Source organism: Pungitius pungitius, chromosome 5, assembly GCF_949316345.1.
Source record: "Pungitius pungitius chromosome 5, fPunPun2.1, whole genome shotgun sequence".
Classification (NCBI taxonomy): Eukaryota; Metazoa; Chordata; class Actinopteri; order Perciformes; family Gasterosteidae; genus Pungitius; species Pungitius pungitius.
In genome coordinates this window covers 14,638,059-14,659,256 of record NC_084904.1, presented here as the reverse complement: position 1 = coordinate 14,659,256, position 21,198 = coordinate 14,638,059, and the positions used below count along the sequence as shown (strand labels likewise).

General features: G+C 43.8%; 2 protein-coding genes across 3 annotated transcripts; one reads left to right on the top strand and one right to left on the bottom strand.

Moving 5' to 3' along the window:
• Positions 1-5,328: 5,328 nt before the first annotated feature.
• Positions 5,329-8,432, bottom strand: c5h9orf85 (chromosome 5 C9orf85 homolog). Its single transcript, XM_037482514.2, has 4 exons — positions 8,220-8,432; positions 7,812-7,918; positions 7,398-7,511; positions 5,329-6,756 (listed from the first exon to the last, which is right to left on the bottom strand). Exons 1-4 carry the CDS (start codon positions 8,319-8,321, stop codon positions 6,513-6,515), a joined length of 567 nt encoding a protein of 188 aa, XP_037338411.2. The 5' UTR covers positions 8,322-8,432; the 3' UTR covers positions 5,329-6,512.
• Positions 8,433-8,589: 157 nt separating this feature from the next.
• On the top strand, positions 8,590-20,474 carry abhd17b (abhydrolase domain containing 17B, depalmitoylase). Of its 2 annotated transcripts, XM_037482513.2 has the most exons (5): positions 8,590-9,294; positions 9,404-9,475; positions 10,625-11,101; positions 17,811-17,990; positions 18,346-20,474. In XM_037482513.2, exons 3-5 carry the CDS (start codon positions 10,635-10,637, stop codon positions 18,563-18,565), a joined length of 867 nt encoding a protein of 288 aa, XP_037338410.1. In that variant the 5' UTR covers positions 8,590-9,294; positions 9,404-9,475; positions 10,625-10,634; the 3' UTR covers positions 18,566-20,474. The 2 variants fall into 2 exon arrangements, with proteins under 2 accessions (XP_037338410.1, XP_037338409.1); XM_037482512.2 differs by lacking the exon at positions 9,404-9,475 and having other exon boundaries at positions 8,607-9,294.
• The last annotated feature ends 724 nt before the right edge of the window (positions 20,475-21,198 follow it).

Genomic DNA, 21,198 nt, shown 5'->3' with positions numbered 1-21,198 from the left:
ACGGTAGCATACCCTACATCTAACTAAGAGCTAAAAAGCTATTTGAAGAAAAAATCATATTACAAAATGAAATAATCACAATTTATCAAAAGCACATTTAATCCACATAATTAATCAAATGCACATTTAATCAAAATAACAGGTGTAGTACAACAGGTACAAGCCCATGGGCATATTACAGGGATTTGGTGATTCATAATAGTGAAGTTGTTGAATTGTTCTGTAATATGTTATTCCGCATTTCACTTTGTAGACGGTCCCTGCGCACTCGTCTCACGGTCGCCCCTCATTCAGATCAATGTGATCAAGGTTAATTCAGGTTGTCGACATCACTACGGTTACAGAGAGGTATCATCTGTTTTTAAACAACGTTTTGCTGACGAGCGACGTACATCATAATCAAACTTGAGCACATGGTGTTACTGCGCAATTCTGCCGCGTCAGTGGCCGCCGCTCTTTAGTATTGTAATGGACTGTTGTTTTCATGTTCTGCAGCGGCGTTGCACTTTACAGAGTTCTGGGAAGTTCAGTGAAGAGCGCACAATGTTATGTCACTCATCCGTGTTGTGGTGATTTTGGGGGGTGGGTTTAAGTGATAGGACGCGTGAATTATTGTTGTTTTTGAGAGCGATGGTGTGGTTTTGTTCGGCGTAGGCTACGGCCGACAGTAGCCTGTTTTCAGAGCTTCATTAGTGAGAGTCGCTACAGTATCTTTTTTATGTCAGAGAATGAGCACAGTGTGACTGTTTTATTGCATCAATGAAATGATGCAATGAATATCTGCAGCCATTTGAAGATACACACAAGGTTAATATCCAGACAATCTCTCACCACTGAAAAGTTCACTCCTCTTCATACACGTTGGTTATTGTCACCATGGAGGACCCTAAAACATGCACCATGGCTGATATAGTAATGGTAAATCAAATCTCTGAAGCTCAACGTATACAGTTTTGCATCGTTATTATATTTACATGTTGTGAATGTGTGTAGGTTTCAAAACCAATTGTTGGAAATCAAACTGCAGTTCTAGATTTTAAGTATAAAAGACAGGAAGGAGGACATTGTGTACTGTCACACTGTGGGTGTTAGGGGCTCCGGAAGGATGCAGCCGAGACGGCTCAGTGCGGGTTAAATCTCTTTTATTGATTATTATTTTCAGTTATCGCCGTTCGGTTCTCATATATGTGGCGTCCTGCTCGCTCGTCCAGCCACTCACTCGCCGCCTCACTGGGTTATATGGGGACACAAGACAGTCATTGCCTCCACCTGCCACCGTTCCCAGAGCCACCCCCCCTCTCTCCCCCCTGCAGCCGAGCCAAAACCACGCCTGCCACCACATACCCCCATCTAGCCTACTCCCCCCCCTCAAGAGGACGGGAGAGGAAGTCTGCCACGACCATCTGCACCCCCGGCCTATGGACCACCTTGAAGTTAAAAGGCTGTAGAGCCAGATACCACCGAGTGATCCAGGCGTTGGTATCTTTCATGCAGTGGAGCCATTTGAGCGGGGCGTGGTCCGAACAGAGGGTGAATGAGCATCCCAGGAGGTAGTAGCGTAGGGAGTACTCTGCCCACCGGATGGCCAGGCACTCCTTCTCCACCGTGCTGTACCTGGCCTCCCTCTCTGACAGCTTCCGGCTGATTTATAACACGGGGCGGTCGACCCCCTACACCTCCTGGGACAAAACGGCCCCCAGCCCTCTGGCGGATGCGTTGGTCTGCAGAGTAAAGGGAAGAGAAAAGTTAAGGGTGTGGAGGAGCAGTTCACCACAGAGAGTCTGTTTTACCTTCTCAAACGCCCGCTGGCACTGCTCCGACCACTGCACCGGATCTGACGCACCTTTCCGGGTCAGGTTGGTCAAGGGGCTGGTGAGGTCCAAGAAGTCTGCGATGAACCGTCTTTAATACCCCGCTAGCCCCAAAAACCACCTCAATAGCCACCGTCTTGTCGACCTGAGGGCACACCTGCCCGTTTCCTGGGTTGGCGGTGAGCCCGGCCCATCTCAGCGACTCCAGCACCGCACCCATCCGCCGCACATGCTCCGCCCAGGTGGTGCGGTGGATAATAACATCATCCAGGTAGGCGGCCGCGTATGCGGCGTGCATTGGTATAATCGGAAGTGGAGAAAGCAGTTTTCTCCTTGGACTCTGACAACAGAGGAATCTGCCAGTAGCCCTTAGTCAAATCCAGGGTCGTAATGAAACGTTTTCTTTTGTGTTCGGGCATCCTGTAGGGTCGTGACCTTACCGTCACCCCCAGAGGAGTCTTGATTTGGTGAACAGTTTGGTCTGACCTGGCAGGGGGGAGAACACATCAGCAAACCGCTTCTGCAACTGGGCAATGTCTGTCCTCTGACCCTCAGAGAGACAGGTTTTGCATGGGAGCGGGGTGAGATTGACCGCTTTTGGCACCTCCGGAGGTTCAGGTGGTATATTTGTGTATCACCGCCCCTGTCCGACCGCACCACCTCATAGTTGACGTCCCCCACCTGTCGTGTGACCTGACTGGCCTGGCTCTTCTGTCGTACAGCCGTCGTTGCCGTTCCTGGCCCCGGAGCAAATTCTCACGTGACATCCGACCTAGTGTGTGGAACTTTGCTCGCAGGTCCAGGACATACAGAATCTCGTTCTTGCCGGGGCTTGGACCTTCCTCCCAGTTTTCTTCAATTAGGTCCAGGACCCCCCTCGGTGTCCTGCCAAACAAAAGTGCAAAGGGAGAAAATCCCGTGGAGGTCTGGGGAACCTCCCATACTGCAAACAACAGAGGGTCAAGCCAGTTATCCCAATTACGTTCACCTTCGCTAATATGGATGGATCATGGACTTCAGTGTCTTATTCATACGTTCCACCAGCCCGTCGGTCTGCTGGTGGTACACACTAGTAAGGAATGGACTTAATACCCAGTAATCCGTAAAGTTCTCTCAGTGTGCGCGACATGAACGAGGTACCCTGGCACACCAGCGGTGCGCGTCTCCCCGGATGCCTGGCCAATAAAATCAGATCATTATCCGATCTAGGGTTTTCTCATACCACATATGACCTGCCATCGGCCTATAGTGAGCCGCCTGGAAAATCATTTCCCGGCGGATTTTCGGGACCAGCAACTGGGTGTTTTTCTGCCCCGTCAGAGTGTCACAACTCACTCGATATAGTCTATCCCTAACCAATGAAAAGTGTGGATATGACTGCGCTGCGTCAGGGCGCACAAGTGGACCATCTATTCTTATCACTTGGTCGTAGGCTGAGCGTAGTGTCGTCCCGAGACTGCTCGAGTGGAAAATCTTCCATGAGTGAAATTTGGGGGTCTCCACGGGAGGCTCTGCCGGTGCCCCCTCCCCGTCTGCAGCGTCGGACGACCTTGCGTCACCACTGAGCACAGCACACATACCGCATGTCCCTGTCGGCCGTGAATGCACTCCCGCAGTCCGCCCCATTAACTTGTTAAACCCCGGCTAATCTGTTCCCAAAACCTTCACGCTATGCTTTTTCCCATACCCCCAACTTTCACCGACACTATGGGATACTCGTGAACGTCCCCATGCCCACACCTTATTCTCACCCGCGATGCCTCCACCAATGCCCCTGGGCGAACCATGCTCTGGTGTATCATGGCCTAGGTTCAGCCCATATCGACCATTCGCCTGGCGTGTACCCCCCTGGATTCTTACCGGAAGGCGGTAAGTCGCTCCCGGGCTGGGGGAGGATGATGGAGCGCCGGCAACCCGGATCACCTGCCCCACCTCTATCAGTGGGCAATCTCTCTGGAGGTGTCCGGGCTGCCCGGTGCCGGTGCTCGCTGCGTTTGGTGGGTAGCGGGATGGGGGGAAAGGTATCCATCTTGGGGCCGGTATGGGTTGCTCTGCTGGCTGCTGCTGGTTGGGTCGAGGGCGGCTCAACCCCCCGGTCCCTTTGCCTGCTGGGGTCCAACGCCAGGTAGCCCTCCGCCAGGGTGATGGCCACTTCCAGCGTTGGGGGGCGGTGGTACTTGACTTCAGTCCAGGCCGCAAGTACCTCCACAAACTGCTTCAGTAACACCTTCTCCATCACGGCCTCCACCCCTCCCGCACTGTTCAGCAGCAGCCATCTGGCCGCGGCGTCCTTAAGCTGCTGCCGTAGGCAAACAGCCTATCCTCCGGCCCCAACCTGGCCCTCCGAAATCGCCGTTGGTTGCCCTCGGGCAGCAGCCCCAGTCTGTTCGTAGATCGGACCGTCCACGACCGTTTCTCACCCGTGATGTTCCGGTCAACGAGGGTGAGAAACGGACGCGGATGGTCGCGCAACCCTCCTCTACGGGACCATCTGTAATCGTGCCCACCGATGCCCGATGGTTTCACTGGTCCGGCCCGCGTGACATCAAAGTGGACTGTATGTGGCCCTGTAGCTAAAATTTGTTTGATACCCCTGCTCTATAACAAGAGCTAACAACAACTTTGTGTTACAACCAAACATTGTATATATGATGTTTAATGTTCCAAAACTGCGCAGGAGTTTAGAACGTGCAACATTTTACGAACGGCGCCCCATAGCCTCCGCCATCGTCTCAAAGGCCTCCAAAAAGTCCTGTACGTCGTCCTCCACTGTCATGCGGTGGAGCGTCGGGGCGGCCAGTGGTGTGGGGCTGTGTACCGCGCCGCCAGTTGCTCCAGCGCCTGGGCCTGTCTCTCCACCTGGGCCTGGAGCGCTCCCAGGAACTGCCAGTTCGCAACCGCCTTGTTGCGCTGGATGGCCGCCAGCTCGCCGATCTTCTGGCCCAGCGCCATGATCAGCTGGGCCGGCATCCCTTGCTGGCGCTCGTCGTCTGCCATCGTCCGTCCGTCCCCCGCCAAGTAGGTCAAGCACGAACGTGGGTACACTAATAAGGAATAGTACCGCCTACAAAACTGAACTTTACCAAAACTGAACTTTATCTCACCCTATTCTTTTGAATGCCTGCCAACACATATCTTCAATTGATTTGAGCTCAGTATCGACGCTGGTCAGCTGCACACGTAATGGTTGCTATGACTATGAGCTTCACGTACCTTCACTTGCACGGTCGCTCTGTCTTTGCACCGCAAAGTTTTCTTCACTCCTCTTCATACATGTTGGTTATTGTCATCATGGAGGACCACAAAACATCGTGCAACATGTCTAATATAATAATGGTAAATTAAAGCTTAGAGGCTCAACATAGAGTGAACTGTGAGATTTTAGTTTTGCATCAAGTTATTATATTTACAAGTTTCGAATGCGTGTAGGTTTCAACACTGGTGGCTGTGAATCAAAATGCATTTTTATGTTGTAAGATGCAGAGAGAAGTATAAAAAGATAAGATGATGGAGGACATTCAAGTATCATCAGATTTATGTTAAAACATGAACTGGGGTACATGAACAAGGAATTGTACTTCCTATAAAACTTCTGAAATTTGTTAATAATGCAAACTCAGCAATATTCTTTTCAATGCCAGTCAACATGGCTTCAAGTCAACATACAATTGTGTCTCATTCTCTGTATACTTTAGCAATGTTTGGCATAGGTTCTCATAAATAATAACTAGCAAATATCATACCAGTAGTAACGGTAACAATATTTTGTAAATATTAGAGATACACTTGACGGAAACATTGGGGTGAACTTATGTCATAGGTATGTGAGTACAGGCCAATTGACACATAGACTTGGGTGAAAAAATGTCTCTTTTTTTTAAAAGCTGATCATACAATTATTAGCTTTCCAGTTCAGTTACTGCTGGTTATATGTAATAACACCAACAACAAAGTAGGGTTTGAAATACTGCCACACTGGTTTGAATTTATAAACCCTCATGTAACCAGGGTTTTCTTTTCCTTAATACTGAATCTTTGTTATTCCATGCACAGATTTATTTAATTGATCATCCATCTCTGAATAGACATTGTTTTTCTCCTTGACTTTCATCTCAGTTGAACAGTAGTGAACTAACATGCAAGTTAAAGGTTAGACATATTAAATTGGAATACACAGGTATAAATTCCTAAAACCTAAACATTTTTGTCAAAAGTTTTAGTTGTGAACTGGATTTTCCAGATAAGTGGACAAAATAAAAATGCAACTGAGTGGAAATACTAAATCGGATTGTGCACAACCGGGCGATTACTTCGGAATCAGTTCCTGATGTTGACAGGAAACCTCTACTTCTGCTTCTGCTTTCAGAGCCACTGATGCTTCAAGGCCACTATTATTCTTGTTATTGTCATAAGAATCTGTAGCTTAGACAAACTGTACAGGTTTTTATTACAGGAAAGAAAAGAATATATATCCAGGCGGCGTTTGGTGAGAATAGTTTTTTCAACGTGCAGTATACAATAAGTCATTGTGTTCACTAAACCTCCCAGCGTTACATTCACTCGTACTCCATGCGCCGCATCAAACAGCATTTCTTGATTTGCAGTACTTAATTGGAATATGAAAAAGTCATAAACATCATACTGTATTTTAGAACTCTAGTTTTGCATTAATGAAAAAAAAAAGGTCTAACAAGAAGAGTTTTAGTCTTTAAAACTGACTTTGGATACATCTGGAAGCACATCAGACCCGTTCTGTTGCTTTTTTGGTTCTGAGTCACTATCCAAATCAGCTCTCTTATCACCATCATCATCATCATCTCTTAGGTCACTTAAATCATCACTATAATCATCATCACTGTCCAAATCATCTACGTCCTTCTTCGCTCTTCTCCTTCCTTTCTTTTTCTGCTCATCATCATCCTCTTGGTCTTCGTGTGAGTTTAATCTACACAGTGAGAGAGAAAAACAAGAGAATAGAGAGAAAAATAAATTGTGTAAAGAGTGTATGGTTTTTATGTTAAATGTCAATCGTGAATATTTTCATTTTATATAATTGTCTGGGAAGTTTATGACGGCGGGAGAAAACAAAATGGTGATATGCCCATATTTGCAGCATTTTCAATACACATAGAAAATACAATAATTTAAACACAAAATAAAATATAAACCGATTCATTAGATGCAAAAATGTTGAATGACAAGGGCATGTCAATAAGTTGTGAACTATTTTCAAAAAGTCGGCTGTGATGTAACCCATTGTCCACTAGATAGCAGACTCGCAGCACAATTTACTGTGCGAGTTTCTCTCAGATTAACTACATCGACTTCTTAAAATTTTCAGATAAAGACCACAAGTAACCAAATTTCTTAGTCTTTATTAAAAAAGTGTAACATGTGATATGATGGCTGATGGCGATGTGGGTGGGGAAAACATAACATTAGTAACAATAAAAATAAAAAGATATTTTTAGAATAGTAAGCAAAGAAGTTAATAATTCACACAAGGTCGGATCACCAAACCTCTGAATGCAAAAATATGCTCAAACAAACCAAAACATGCATATAGTATATAGTATATATACTCACGGTATAACAATTTCTTCTTTCTTTCCACACTTGCAGCAAATCTCTAGTTGAAGAGAGCAGGGCTTACAAATGATGTGATAGGCATCCTTCACTGTCTTTTGAGAACACTTTACACTGAAACAAAAAGAATACATGCATGCACAAATGCAATCTTTTTTTTTAAACTACAACCATCTTTAAGACATGAATGAAAAAACAAATACCCATTAACTGCACATATACAAAAGTGTCCCATGCATGCAAAGATGATGAGAGTCTGACTTTTGGTCAGTTATGAATATTAATAATCAAGTGTTGGGTTGATGAATATTATCCATTTTGTGTTTCCTTCTTTGCTGTAACATTATCAGTTGAGATTTGTGCAGTCATGAGTAGATGTTTTTTATTAAAAAATGATTGTAACAGAGTACTCACCACTTTTTAGGCTGTGTCAGAGTCTTATACTTTTTGTACTTTACTTTCCACTCAAGAACCCCCTTACAGTGTTGACAGAGCCCATCGTGGATCTTTGAATTTGCCTTCTAGATTTGTGATCACATAAAAGCAGAGACAACTTAGAAAAGTTATAATAATACAACATGGCTTAACTAACCAAACAGCAGATGTTGAAGAAAAGAAAATATCCGTTTTTTAATTGAGCCCACCATTTTAGTTTTATACGGGTTTTCTTTTATATCAGGACAGTCGATTTCGGCCTTTACACAAGAGCACACATGTACCTACTTAACAACATACAACGTGTTTAGCAGATTTATTTTAGCTAAGTATCGACGCTGGTTAGCTGCCCACGTAATGGTAGCTATGACTACGAGCTTCACGTACCTTCACTTGTACTGTCGCTCCGTACTTGTCGTTTCTGAAGGCAGAGTTGTTTTGATGTTTCTGGCTTCGCGACCGCGTTACGTTACCTTTCTGAGAACTCATATTTTCAAATGTGAGTTACACATGTTAGCTGGGTAAAAAAAACAACTCCGAAAGCATGCCGGAAAGAGTACTGACCCGGAAGAACTACGAGCGCGTCATAAAACGTCATTGACATCGAAACGTGGAGCCTTCACTTTTCCAAAAAAAGAGACTTACGTAGGAATAAAAAAACCTGGGTGAATGAAAATCAAACTCAACAATTTTTCAGATTTACAAATACATAATAAAATAGTTACCAGATCGGAAATAAGAACATCCTTCCCCGGTCGCTGGTTGGACTGAGCATAGCAATGGTGATCCCCGGTTGGTTGTAATAAACGTCAATCAAAACATTAGGTCACCACTATGCGGCGTATTTCAGCAGCCGCCCATACATGTCATAGTTGTACCATTCGTGAACTCGTTTCAGCAGTCTCTTGGCTATTGGTCAATGAAACTGCCAATCATAACTCCCTACTTCCTCCTTACGTGCTGGAATAACAAGTAGAGTGGTTTTCTCAAGGTAACGAGAGCGGTGATGTTTTGGAGTCAAGCCGGGGACCGACGGGCGTTTGACAGGAATTTAACCTATTAAATGTCATCATTTAATTTACCCATGTTCCCGTTGAACAGAATACACTTGGACGTTTTTGTATGAATAGACCTCGTTATCAGTCAGGACCATATGTTGAGAAGACCGAGAGGAGGAAAAAAACGACCGTTTCGGAGGCTGTCTGGACCTGGACCCGGAGGACTAAGCGCCTTGCTATTAGTGACGTTACCTCACAGCTGCGGTGCCAAGAGGGATATACACTCCCAACGTGACAAACCAAGGAATAGGGCACAGAACCGGGGATAATCTGGCCGAGCCCAACCGTGACACTCCAGGCGTCGAGAAGGAGATCGTTTAGTTGGCCTGGTGCCAAAATAAAACCTGCCAACAGCGACGTGAAAGACGGAGTGAAACACTACACGAGCCTCCATCGCCTTCCAGGTAAATGTTGTGGTAATAATTCCGCTCTGTGCCAATAGAGAACGCGGGCATATTTACATGCCATTGTAATCTCTTCAGACACGTTTCTGCCTCCACCACCATTTTACAGTAAAATCGGCGAGGGGCTCCATTCTGTCACCGCGGCAGGGAGGTTTAGGACTAATAGGTTGACATAAAATAAGTAAGTAGCCTTGAACATATACATTGTACCACCGCATCTTGCAGAAGTTGGCATCCATAGATCCAAAAGTGGCTGCACAAAGTACACCCACGAAATAATCTCTGGTTCGGCTAATTGTCTATAGAAGTAGACAAAGGTCATTAAAGTCACCTGTGCGTAATCAAGGTGCGTAGAAACGTGTGTTTGGATGGTCCAGCGGTTCTTTCAAAGCTATAGAATTAATACAGTCTCAAAACATGAATAAGGAAAACAACGAGTTATTCCAAGGCTCTGTAAAATAGAAAATAAATAAAAGTAGTTGAACATGTTTGATTAGGGGTTTGGGAGTGGGGAGGATGGCCACAAAGAGGCATGAAGATGTGCAGCACCATTCATACTTATTTACAAGAATAACTGAATATTAAGGGAAAAACAGTGTGCTATTCTCCAGCAGGCTTATATATTTGAATCGTTTTGAGTGGTTTAGGGTGTCATTTCTTACTTTGAGCACCTTCTTTTTTATTGGAAATCCAATGGCCAACACATCGTCACAACCTGGCTGTGATGTGTCTCCCCTCTATTTAGAAGCACATAAATAGTTATCCAGAGTCAAATTACTTACGTCATTTCCATGAGGACATTTTTCACCAAAACGAGCTGTGCTGATGTGAGTTGTGCCTCCTGTCCAGTACGTTTCTAGAGCAGGTGGTTTATCCAAAGGGGTAGCCTAAGGAGAGGGGGGGTCCAGGTGCAGGGTGAAATAAGACCAAGTCTTCTGAGTCAATACTGTCTGGGAGGTTGAGGAGAACAGAGGTAGATGGAGACACTGAATCAGGGTAAGATATGCAATCCGATGGAGAGAATTTATCAGCATGTCTTTAGCCCCCAGTCGTGGAAGCACCCTGCTTTTTTTTCTTTGCTTTTTTTACTCCACAAAACCAAGTATTTGTTCTTGGTGTGAACTCAATTCATGTTCGGTTTCTGCCCTGTTTCTTGTGAGGTTTACCTTGTGATCAATCTTCAGGCGATGCAGAGCCTGGCCAACCTTAAACTAATGTTTTGGTGTGATTCTCTCTCTCTCTCTCTCCCTTTCTCAGTTGTCAAAAGGAATTTGTCTACTTTTAATCTACAAAGGAAATGTATTAACCGTTCTCATTCTTCCCGTCCCAGCGCTTTCAGGATGAACCACTTATCCCTCAGCGAGCTATGTTGCCTGTTCTGCTGTCCACCGTGCCCCAGCAAGATTGCCTCCAAATTGGCCTTCCTGCCTCCAGAGCCCACCTACAGCCTCATGTCCGACGACAGTGGCAGCCGGTGGACGCTGCACCTCTCAGAGCGCGCCGACTGGCAGTACTCGTCCCGCGAGAAGGACGCCATCGAGTGCTTCATGACCCGCACGACGAGAGGGAACCGCATTGCCTGCATGTTCGTCCGCTGCTCGCCCAGCGCTCGATACACCCTGTTGTTCTCCCACGGAAACGCAGTGGACCTGGGCCAGATGAGCAGCTTCTACATTGGCCTGGGCTCACGGATCAACTGCAACGTCTTCTCCTACGACTACTCGGGGTACGGGGCGAGTTCGGGGAAACCCTCTGAGAAGAACCTGTACGCAGACGTCGACGCTGCCTGGCAGGCTCTCCGGTCCCGGTAAGGAGAGATGGTGGGAAGGAAGGGGAGGAGGGCACACCTGTACCCAGATGTTGGGGAAGGGATGCAGTGTTTCAGCAGTAGGGGAGAGTGGGGTGATTTGTGCTGGGGGGTAGATCCACCCCCTGTTTCTGTGAACCATATAATAAATTCATGTGACCACGTAATTTTGAAAAGCCATCCATTTTACTTTTCCTCCAAAGAAGAGAGATACATGTAGGGTTGCCATCTTTTCTACAGAAAAATAAGGGATGCAATGCCCGACGGGGGGTGGAGGGTAGCGGGTAGCGGCAGACAATGCAGGACATTGCGGGACGGGTGCGACTTTGCGATTTCCCCAGTGATTGTTCTCCCACTCTCGTCGGTACTTTTGCATACGGGAGCTCCCTCCGCCAACCGACAGTCCAAGAGACCCGCCCTCTTCTGACTCTGATTGGTTTGTTTCAGGTTCACGGCCAATCAAACCAACGATTTCAGCGATAATTATCAGGGGCGAATAGGACGAGTCTTCACAGAATCCGGGTGGGATTATTTGCATGGGATGCTGCATTGAACACAACTCGGAAAATACAATACAAAATGGGACGCGCTATTTCATGCTCAAATACGAGAAGATTCCGTATTTTAAGGGACGGGTGGCAACCCTAGTTTCACGGCATGTGAGGTAAGCACTTTTTTTGCTTACCTTGCATTTTTTTTCTTTAAAAGTAAAATTTCTATGATACGTTTTTTTATTGTAGTGTCTAAACAATTATAGACAAGTTAGAAAACATTTCACACATGTTTTAGTGCTTTTGCAGGCTACACAATGAGTTAGCATGATAGCTCTTAACTGCTAAATCATGGTAGTTTTTTAAAACGTCCCCCCCCAAAAGGCACAACTTACCTCCAGGGGCAAGTTGTGCCACAGGACCACATTTTTCCCAAAAGCTATATTTCTGAAACAATTTATTTAAGATCAAAAGTTATTGTTCTTAGGCATGTACCACTTCCTGAAATATGTGTACATCCTTAAGTTGAAGGCATTACCGTCATGGCCTCACTTTAAAGTCACTTTGAGTAAAAACTGGCACAACCCACTTTCCCCTACTGCATTGATATAGAGTAATTAAGTAGCATGCTTGATTCCTCTCAAAGAATTTTTTGGAAAGATGCAAACTGCCAATTAAATGCCAATGTAGACAAAACACACGGACAGGTGAGTGAAGCGAAACCCACAAATGGATAAATACCGGAAATGCATTGCAAGATTTTAACCTGCCTACAGAGACAGATGTGACAACCCCAAACTTAAGGGAAGTAACCTAAACCACACGAATAGTGTTCAGTGCAGTACAACAATAGAAAAAGTCGTATTGGTCATCATTGTTTGACTGCTTTTGAAGAATAATGTTGTGAATAACCACCATGCCAACCTTTCCTGCTTTTTTGTGTGTGTGCTGTGAATGTCTACAGCTATTGACAAGTGTGTAGTAAGTAAATAAGGGACTATTGAAATGAGAGATCTTAAGAAACCCGGCACTGTAAATTGAAAGGAGAAATACCAGACATAAATAAATGACGAGCTGTAATGGAAAGAGTTAACGGCATGAATGCTTGGCAGAAGGAGCTCGGGGGACGGATGATTAGATTGGACCCGATAACATCATGGGTGCAGATGACGCGAACGGTTTAGAAGGGATGACATGTTGTTTTTCTGGGCGGTGTTGTCTATGATTATGCGGACCAGTCGTATGTAGGTGTGAGTGGGTGCTCTGATGCATCGTTTTGCTCTACAGGCTATGAATACACTGATATTTATTACTTCAAGACACACAAAATATGTCATTTCCACATATTCCGCACTTTTTGTTGATCATTCATGAGCTTGTGGAAACCGCACGTTGTTTATTTTCTTCTGCCAGTGTTTAACCTGTGCTCCTTCTTGTGTCTTTTCATAACAACATGGGCTTTGTTCTTATGTCTGTGCTCTCACAATTGATTAACAAGTACATTGGGTTAAAAACAAGAAGTTGAGTAACAATAATTTGGTGGGGGTATTGGTCAATTTAAAAAAAAAAAAAAAAAAGTAAGATGAAAAGTACATGTCTGAAAATAATCCATAGATTTTGATGTTTTGTTTACACTGAGGATGGAAATTAGAGTTCATCCAGTTTCCCTGGATGTTTCTGTACATTTCCCGCTGGAAGGCAAACCACTAACTGAGGAGATGGAATACAGATGGTGTGTGAATCAGCTATAAAGAGAAAACCAGGCTACTGTGGCGTGCCTCTCCTGTGTGGCAATACAGACATTTAAAAGTGCTGAAATACTGACTTAATCTTCCATTTTAGAGAATCTACTAAGTGGTCTTCTGTCAAGAACGACATTTATATCGGGAAGCTGACAAGTAAAACCGGAAACTGTTCAGGTTGTGCATACAGGAAATGGGCCACTGCTCTGAAGAAGAACCAGCGTGCGCGTGTGCGTGTGCGTGTGCGTGTGCGTGTGTGCGTGTGTGTGTGTGTGTGTGTGTGTGTGTGTGTGTGTGTGTGTGTGTGTGTGTGTGTGTGTGTGTGTGTGTGTGTGTGTGTGTGTGTTCTGTCACTTGTGTTTTTAATGAAGCACACTTCACTGCCATGAGTGGCTCCTAAACTGTTTAACCAAAGCTTTAATTACAATGTTGAGTGTGACGGAAAGGAGGCATAATGAAGGGCTTTTTAGGATTTCAGCCTGTCCAGAAAGCTTTTCTCTTTTCTATTCTGAGCGCTACTTGCAGAGAAAAAACGTACCTAAAGTTACATTCTTTTTTTATTGTTGTTACACAAAGAAAGCTCTGGTGTTCACCCTGGCTATGAAATTTGATTTTATCTGAACAAAGCAAAACGGATGCTGTAAATATTATTATATTACATAATTTACAAGTAAATTGAATTCATCCTTAACTTAAAGCACTGGTCTTAAATAAACCCATTTGCACAACCTAGTTTGAATGGGCCAAATACACTTGGTCTGTACCATTTGCAGATATAACTGGTTGTAATTGTTGTACACTGTTAATTTAGTGTTTTTGAATATACATTTCTTTATGTCAGCCCAAGTATTAACCCAAATCAATCTCAGACCATGCATCTTGTTTCTTTGTAGGTTAATTAGAGTCAAATGAGGTACTTTCTGGGACAAAGCAATAGATCAATACTTTATTTGGCCCCAGGGGGAATAACTTGATATTGTGTGGTGCACTTGTCATAAAGGGGTACAAGAGAGGCATGTATGGTGTACTATTTTATAGTTTTACCCCTTGTACACAGTTGGGTAAGAACCTTCAACACAGTATGGCGTATAGTGTGCACGCTGAGCTGTCAGTGTCTCTTGGTTGGAGGGCTGTGCTAGAATCATGTCGGTCTGAAGGAAGGAGGGTACAGCCCAACTAGATCAACTAGATTGTGTTTATCACATCAAATCAGGATCTCTGCATGGCCTCACTTCAGCCTGCTTCCTACATCCCTTGTGAAATCCCTCCTGTTAGGTCTCCGTTTTGGCTTTCTGTGTAATCAAATTGTTTTCTCCTTATGATTTGACAGACTGCAAGTAACTTTGGTGTTCACACGTTTGTTATTTGCTTTACTCTACGATCCTATGACAGAGTGCAGCCACCTGTCACGTTGTCAGCAGGCAAACTACAACTGCTCAGCCAAGCTCGCTAAACCTCCTCCTCCCACGCGGCACTCCCTTCACCTGAGATTTAGCAAGGAGTGGATCGGATGATTCAGCAGTGTTTGCACACTCGCACAGCATCATTGTACAAATGATGACACCTGCTAAGAGAATTTGAGCCAGGTGTGATATCAGCCCCCTCTCGCTGTTTCGCTGTCTCTGTGCATACGTTCCAACACAGAATGTGGCTGTATCATTTTCTTTTCACTTTTGAGAGCCAGCAGTCTCTTCTGCTAGTGCAATATTGAGTGGTAGCCTAGCAACCCTAGTCCAATGAGCTTTAAGATTGAGGTCTTCCCACAGTGACACCTAAACCAGAAAACTCACTTTCTAGTCAATACTCGTGTTGATCCAAACCAAAACTGCATCCTTCTTCAATAGTGGGAGAGATTGTCCTAAATATGGACATGGCAAGACTACCCATCATGACTGTACAGCATTGTTCACATGCCTTATCATTGGGGCGGAGGTTCATGGGACCAAAGGTAGACAAAAGCTCTTGTGTCTGCAGCTGGTTTGAAGTGCAAGTGCTCACCTGACTAAACCTGGTGCAGAGCTACAGGAACAGAGGTTTTTGCTGATATATGTATTTATCATCATCACATCGCGATATGAAGCACAGTATCGCAGTATTCCAATGTTTTTTGTTGTTTTTTTTACTCTACACCGGTGGAAAAAACAATAAACAGCATTTATTAAATAGTTGACAGACATACATACATGTGATGCATAAAGGCTACTCAAAGGTTTTCTCTCCCGACTTTGAAATGTATGGTCTTGGATAACACACGTACTAAGCAGGGGGGCTCGACCAGCTCCCAGCAGATGTTATTTAGCAGATGACTGTATACTTTGTCTACACACAATAAAACATCACAGCGTCACAGCATCAGTTTCCTGGAAACTATCCTGATACTGCCTCACAAATCTTAACATCTGTTGCCCCAGTAGACCATGTGTCAGTCCGACAACATCATTTAAGGGTTCTCATCATGCTGTGGATGTTTGAGAGAGACTTAAGGCTAACGGGAGCAGTCTGCTTGTGCTGATGCTCACTAACAGGCTATGTTGTTTCTTATAAACTAGTACACACATAACATTATATTTGCATACTATTTTATCAGGTTTCCTGTTACAGTTGTCATCATTCATTTTATAGGTGAAAGTAACTAATGTTTTCTCTGTATATTGTGACAGCAGAGCGCCTTTACATCTTCCACAGCTCTTCAGACTGTACCTCGACTAAAAACACTAACAAATTGTAGCATAACAAGTTATAACTAACAAGTTGTAAATCGGCTTATGTGATGAAATTGCACTTTCTTGTTCTTCTGTGTTTGTAAGTTGCTTTGGAAAAAATCGTCAGCTAAGTGACATGTAATGTGAGACTAATTTCAAAGATTCAGTGAAACATCTCTTTAGTAGTGCAGATGGAGCACTAATCTGTTATAAATGGCTCTCCACTTGTATCACATGTAGGAATCAGAATATTTTGGTCCTCGGCGAGCAAGAGGTGGGCAGCCGAGAGACTTGTGATGCATAATGGATTGGATTTCTGTCAGACTAAAGTGATAAAGGTTTGGGGGAGGGGCGTAACCATGGAGCGCAGCTAGCGATGGTCTGGGGAGGTCTATTCAAGCTGAAATGCAATTGAATAAATTGCACGCTAGTGTTTGGTGTCCCGGCGGGGGGGTTGCATCTTCACATCGTGTGAAACTGGGTTGCCCAAACACTGCCGTTGTCCTCTCTACCGAACGTGTGAGACCCACAGCAGTCCCTCGAAAAAGTGCAGAGATCCAGAGGAACCTTGTTGTAAGCGAGAGGGTCACCGGTTCAAGCCCTGCGGTATTTGTTGTCCTCTAGCAAACATTTGTTCAATGTAAAATAGTCAAAATGGTTTCAGCCCACCCTTTGTGTTGGCGTTGTATAAACTTTGTTTGAGGTGGCATCTATGTGGTGACTGTTCATCTGTGTGAGGGTTGCCCAGCATTTAGTGGCCTTATATGGCAAAGGACGTTGATCAGGCAAATGGAGATAAGCACAATTACTGTGTGATAAAGGTGTAATACTGATGAGCTGTTGCGCGGTAAACCAATAAAAGGACTGAAAAAAACTTTTAGTGAACAGGCATCATTTTCCTTTTAAGATGCAATGATGTCACAGCTTGTGACGGGAAAGCTTGTTTTTTGTATTTTGCTCTCAAGCTCTGTTATTACCTTCTTTACATAATATTTTCTGTTACTACGGCGGCGCTAAACCTTTGCAACATACCTCGCTTTACGAAATTATACAACGTGGATTATCTGTTGGAGTGATTTAAGCTTTTTGTTTTCATGACTAATGAGTAACGCTGCAGTGAACGTGCTGGATTACAGAAGCGTGATCGCATTGACTTGGTAAATGTTTTGGGCATTTATGTAGAAGCTGTTGGTTTTAATCCGACACACCATCAGGAAGCGTAGTGTCATTTTTTTTTTACTGTTTAATCATCCACATTATTTTGAATAATGAAGATTTGCTTTCAGTCAGTTGCTGGTCAGCTGACTGGTTGCTTGCCAGAGTAGGTCACATTCACCATAATCAGCTGAGAAATGGCTTTCCCTCTTATTTATTTATTTGTTTTTTTTTCCTCTCTCAACCTCAATCCAGTATGGGTTTCTTTTTTTTCTGCCTTCTGCTTGTTTTTTTCTGTTATTCTTCCTCATTCTCTGAATCACAAGACTCGTGGGTCTTTAATAAGCAGAAGACAGCCAGTGGCTGCTGCGTGACATTCCAGCCCATGATGAGTACGTCTCAGTTAGCACACAGGTGTGTGTTTGCAGCGAGCAGCATGTTGTGAGAAATGAGAGTACGATGTGAGAATATGTGGCAGAGCGAGTGTATTTTCTATGACTAACTCATGACTCATGCAAGAAAAAAAAAATAGACAAGATAAACCGGCCCGTCTGGCTGCCAGTAGAGTAAATAACCTGTCCTCGAGGTGTAGTACAGATACTCTGCGTCTTGCTTGCAGGTACGGCATCCGTCCAGAGAACGTGATCGTGTACGGCCAGAGCATCGGCACCGTGCCCTCTGTGGACCTGGCGTCTCGCTACGAGAGCGCCGCGGTCATCCTCCACTCCCCGCTGACCTCCGGCATGAGGGTGGCCTTCCCTGACACCAAGAAGACCTATTGCTTCGACGCCTTTCCCAAGTGAGACACCTGGCTCTGTGTAGCACAGCTTTCAAAATGACAAACACACAAACGTATTTAAAAACATGTAAGGATGAACATCCAGAAACAGTCTCGCAAGCTTGTAAACATTGACTTAGCATTTTGACGTGTTGAATTAATACAGGGTGTGTTTTCCTTAATGACCCATAGAACTTAAAATACTTTCCACAGTTCCCTCTGGTGGTTATTTGGCAAACCAGATCTGTTATTTTGCCCTTTTGTGGTGTTTTCTCAACCATTTTAGAATAACTCGACCCAGGTGTCACTTTTTGGTCAGTTTCATGCCTGTATATTTTATTTTAACGCCGTCCTTTTTTCTTGTCTCACTCCTAAGCATCGACAAGATCTCGAAGGTAACATCTCCAGTGCTGGTGATCCACGGCACGGAGGACGAGGTCATCGACTTCTCCCACGGCCTGGCGCTGTACGAGCGCTGCCAGCGCCCCGTGGAGCCGCTATGGGTGGAGGGCGCAGGGCACAACGACGTGGAGCTCTATGGACAGTACCTGGAGAGACTCAAACAGTTTGTGGCACATGAGCTGGTCAACTTGTAGAGCAGCCGGGAAAAGGATGGGGAGGAATGAAAGAGAAGGAACAGTTCTCCAGAGGGGTTGATAATGGAGAAGTCGTCAAACGTTTCCTTTTTTTGTAAAGTGATGCAGGTAAAAGTGCTGTTTTTGTGTAGTACTAAAGTTTTGGTGGTACCCTCTTCTGATTATCTGGCGCCTCTCCCCGGCGGAGCTCCAGTTTGCCTCCCAGCTCCACCTGCTGCAGCTGTGACGCTACAAGCACCCACCTTTTTGTTTTCCCTTTTCAGATATTATTTTTATGTTTTGCACATTGAGAAAGTCTGTGAATGAAAGAAAGTATACTTGTGTGTGTATGTGTGACATTGTCGCTGCCTTTTGAGAGGACGTGGTCCACTGTTCTGAGGCTATTTTCTTTTTTTAAGTTTTGAATAACCGCCTTCTACAGACTTGACTGGATCCAAAGTCGACCCGACTCTTAAGATCCATCTCAACTCAATCTGTCCGGTTCAGACCTGCACTCTGCAGTCACTATGAATTTCCTCTTTTTGGATTATTGTTTAATGTATTTTTTATGTTTTACTTGGTATTTTGCACATATCAGCTGTCACTGACTAACTGTAAAAGACAAACTGGCATTATCTAGCTGGGCCAGTGTTGCCAAATACTTAGTATACTATATAGCAGAGAGTCAGACATACACACAACTTAACAACAATAAAAATTGCCTCCACAGCTCTATAAGATGTAATCTGTCTCAAAATGGTACAATTTCATGTTCTACAATAAAGAAGGTGCCAGATGGGGCTCTGCAGCCAGTTAGAAGGCTCGGGCTTTATTTCAGTGACCAATAACTAGTAGATTACTTTCTTACGCTCTCTTTGGAAAATGTTGCTGCAGTAAACTCAAATGCTAGAAGACGAGTCTCACTACACTGGTCGATGGGCTGTGTGTTGTCAAAACCCTAAAATGTTAATGGATAATTGAATATCTGACCCCCTCTTGATAACGTACGTATCATGACACCTAGTCTGTGCTTTCATCTAGACTTTAACCACTAATGCCAATCCGGACTGAATGCTATAAACAAAGCTGGTGTTGATTATGTTACAGTGCTTTAAAATGAAAATGTGTTACAAGTTAATGAGAAGCTTTTAAATCATTCAAGCTTAAAAATGGACAAGGGCTTTTAGCAGTGTAAGTGGCTCGCCAATTAAGCCCTCCGTCATGAACAGACTGTTTTGTTTTTGTCTTAACTTGACCTTGTGGTCTGCATGGTATTTCTGGATCCATTGCTGTCGATATTTAAAGCTGAGTAAAGCAGCTGCTGACTCCATAAAGGCAGATGTCAAAGTGCTACTGCATGCCATGATGTTTTAGTTGTAGTGTTTTTAATTTTTTTATAACAAACTCAATTGCATAATACATTTTGAAGTAATTTTATTATGGGTATTTTTTATGCCTGTGTTCACAAAGGAGTCAAGTACTAGTAGAAACCATGAACCACTATTTTAATGGGTGCTACTGTAAACATTCATATGCTAGTCAGAGTGATCCGGATCAGATTGGTGATGGTTTGTTTTTCTCATGTAATATGATTATTTTAATGGTCAATTCAAAACACACAAGGTAATACTTTCTTTTATTTTGACTACTTTATACTGGACAAGTATTTCCACTTTTCTTTCACAAGCCTTTTTCATTTCTGCTCCTAATTATTGCTTCTCTTAATGTTGAGATGGACAGCCTCAGACAAAGCTAGGTCATCATTTTGGATCACAACCTCTGTACCGGTCATTTAAATAAATACATTTCTGATTAGATTGGATTCATTTTTTATATCATTTTTCTATACAGAAGGAGCTTGTATGTAATTATATTAATAACGTAATCTAACATTGATAGACCAAATAAAATAGTGTTTGAGAAACTACCACATCTGTGAATTAATTATTTGTGGGGGAATTTAAGTTTCTTGAGCTTGGGTCTATTGTAAAGATAGATATCATACAAGGACAACAAATTATTTCTGCCTCTTGCATGTGAAGAAGATGTGACATTAGGAAATTATTTCTACCGAACTATCACATGGATTTCTATGAGTATTGCTCTTCCAGGAATCTTCATATGGTTCAAGGTGGTTTTCTGTCTTGCGCTTTTCAGCACAGCCAGTGAAAAAATCCTTACTTTAAAATATGGCACTCACGAAGGGGTGAACACATTATCACGCACCTGCACAATGTAATTAAATACAACACCAAAGTCCTGGATAAAATATTAATTACAGTAACAGTAAATGGATGTGGAGACCATTGGTCCCCTAAACAAAAGGATGAAGCGGAAATCATGGGGTATTATTGCCCTGAAAATTAGATATGTAAAAGTCTGGGAGGTTGTTGAGTATTTTGTCCTGGATACCAGCAGGGGGCAGTGTAGTCAGGGTCTAAGCTCCTCCCCTCATTCAAAGACTCCTCGGAAAGTCCCACGTTGTTTTATTGAGTCTGAAGGTGGCGATCTTACCCAGTTTTATATGCTTAATTAGGTTGATAATATAAACGCCCAAGCCACATTAAAAATGTAAATATTTGTTTATATGAGTGAATAAAAAACATCTAGTTAATGCAAATAAAGATGTGGTAACAACCATTATGCTCTATACT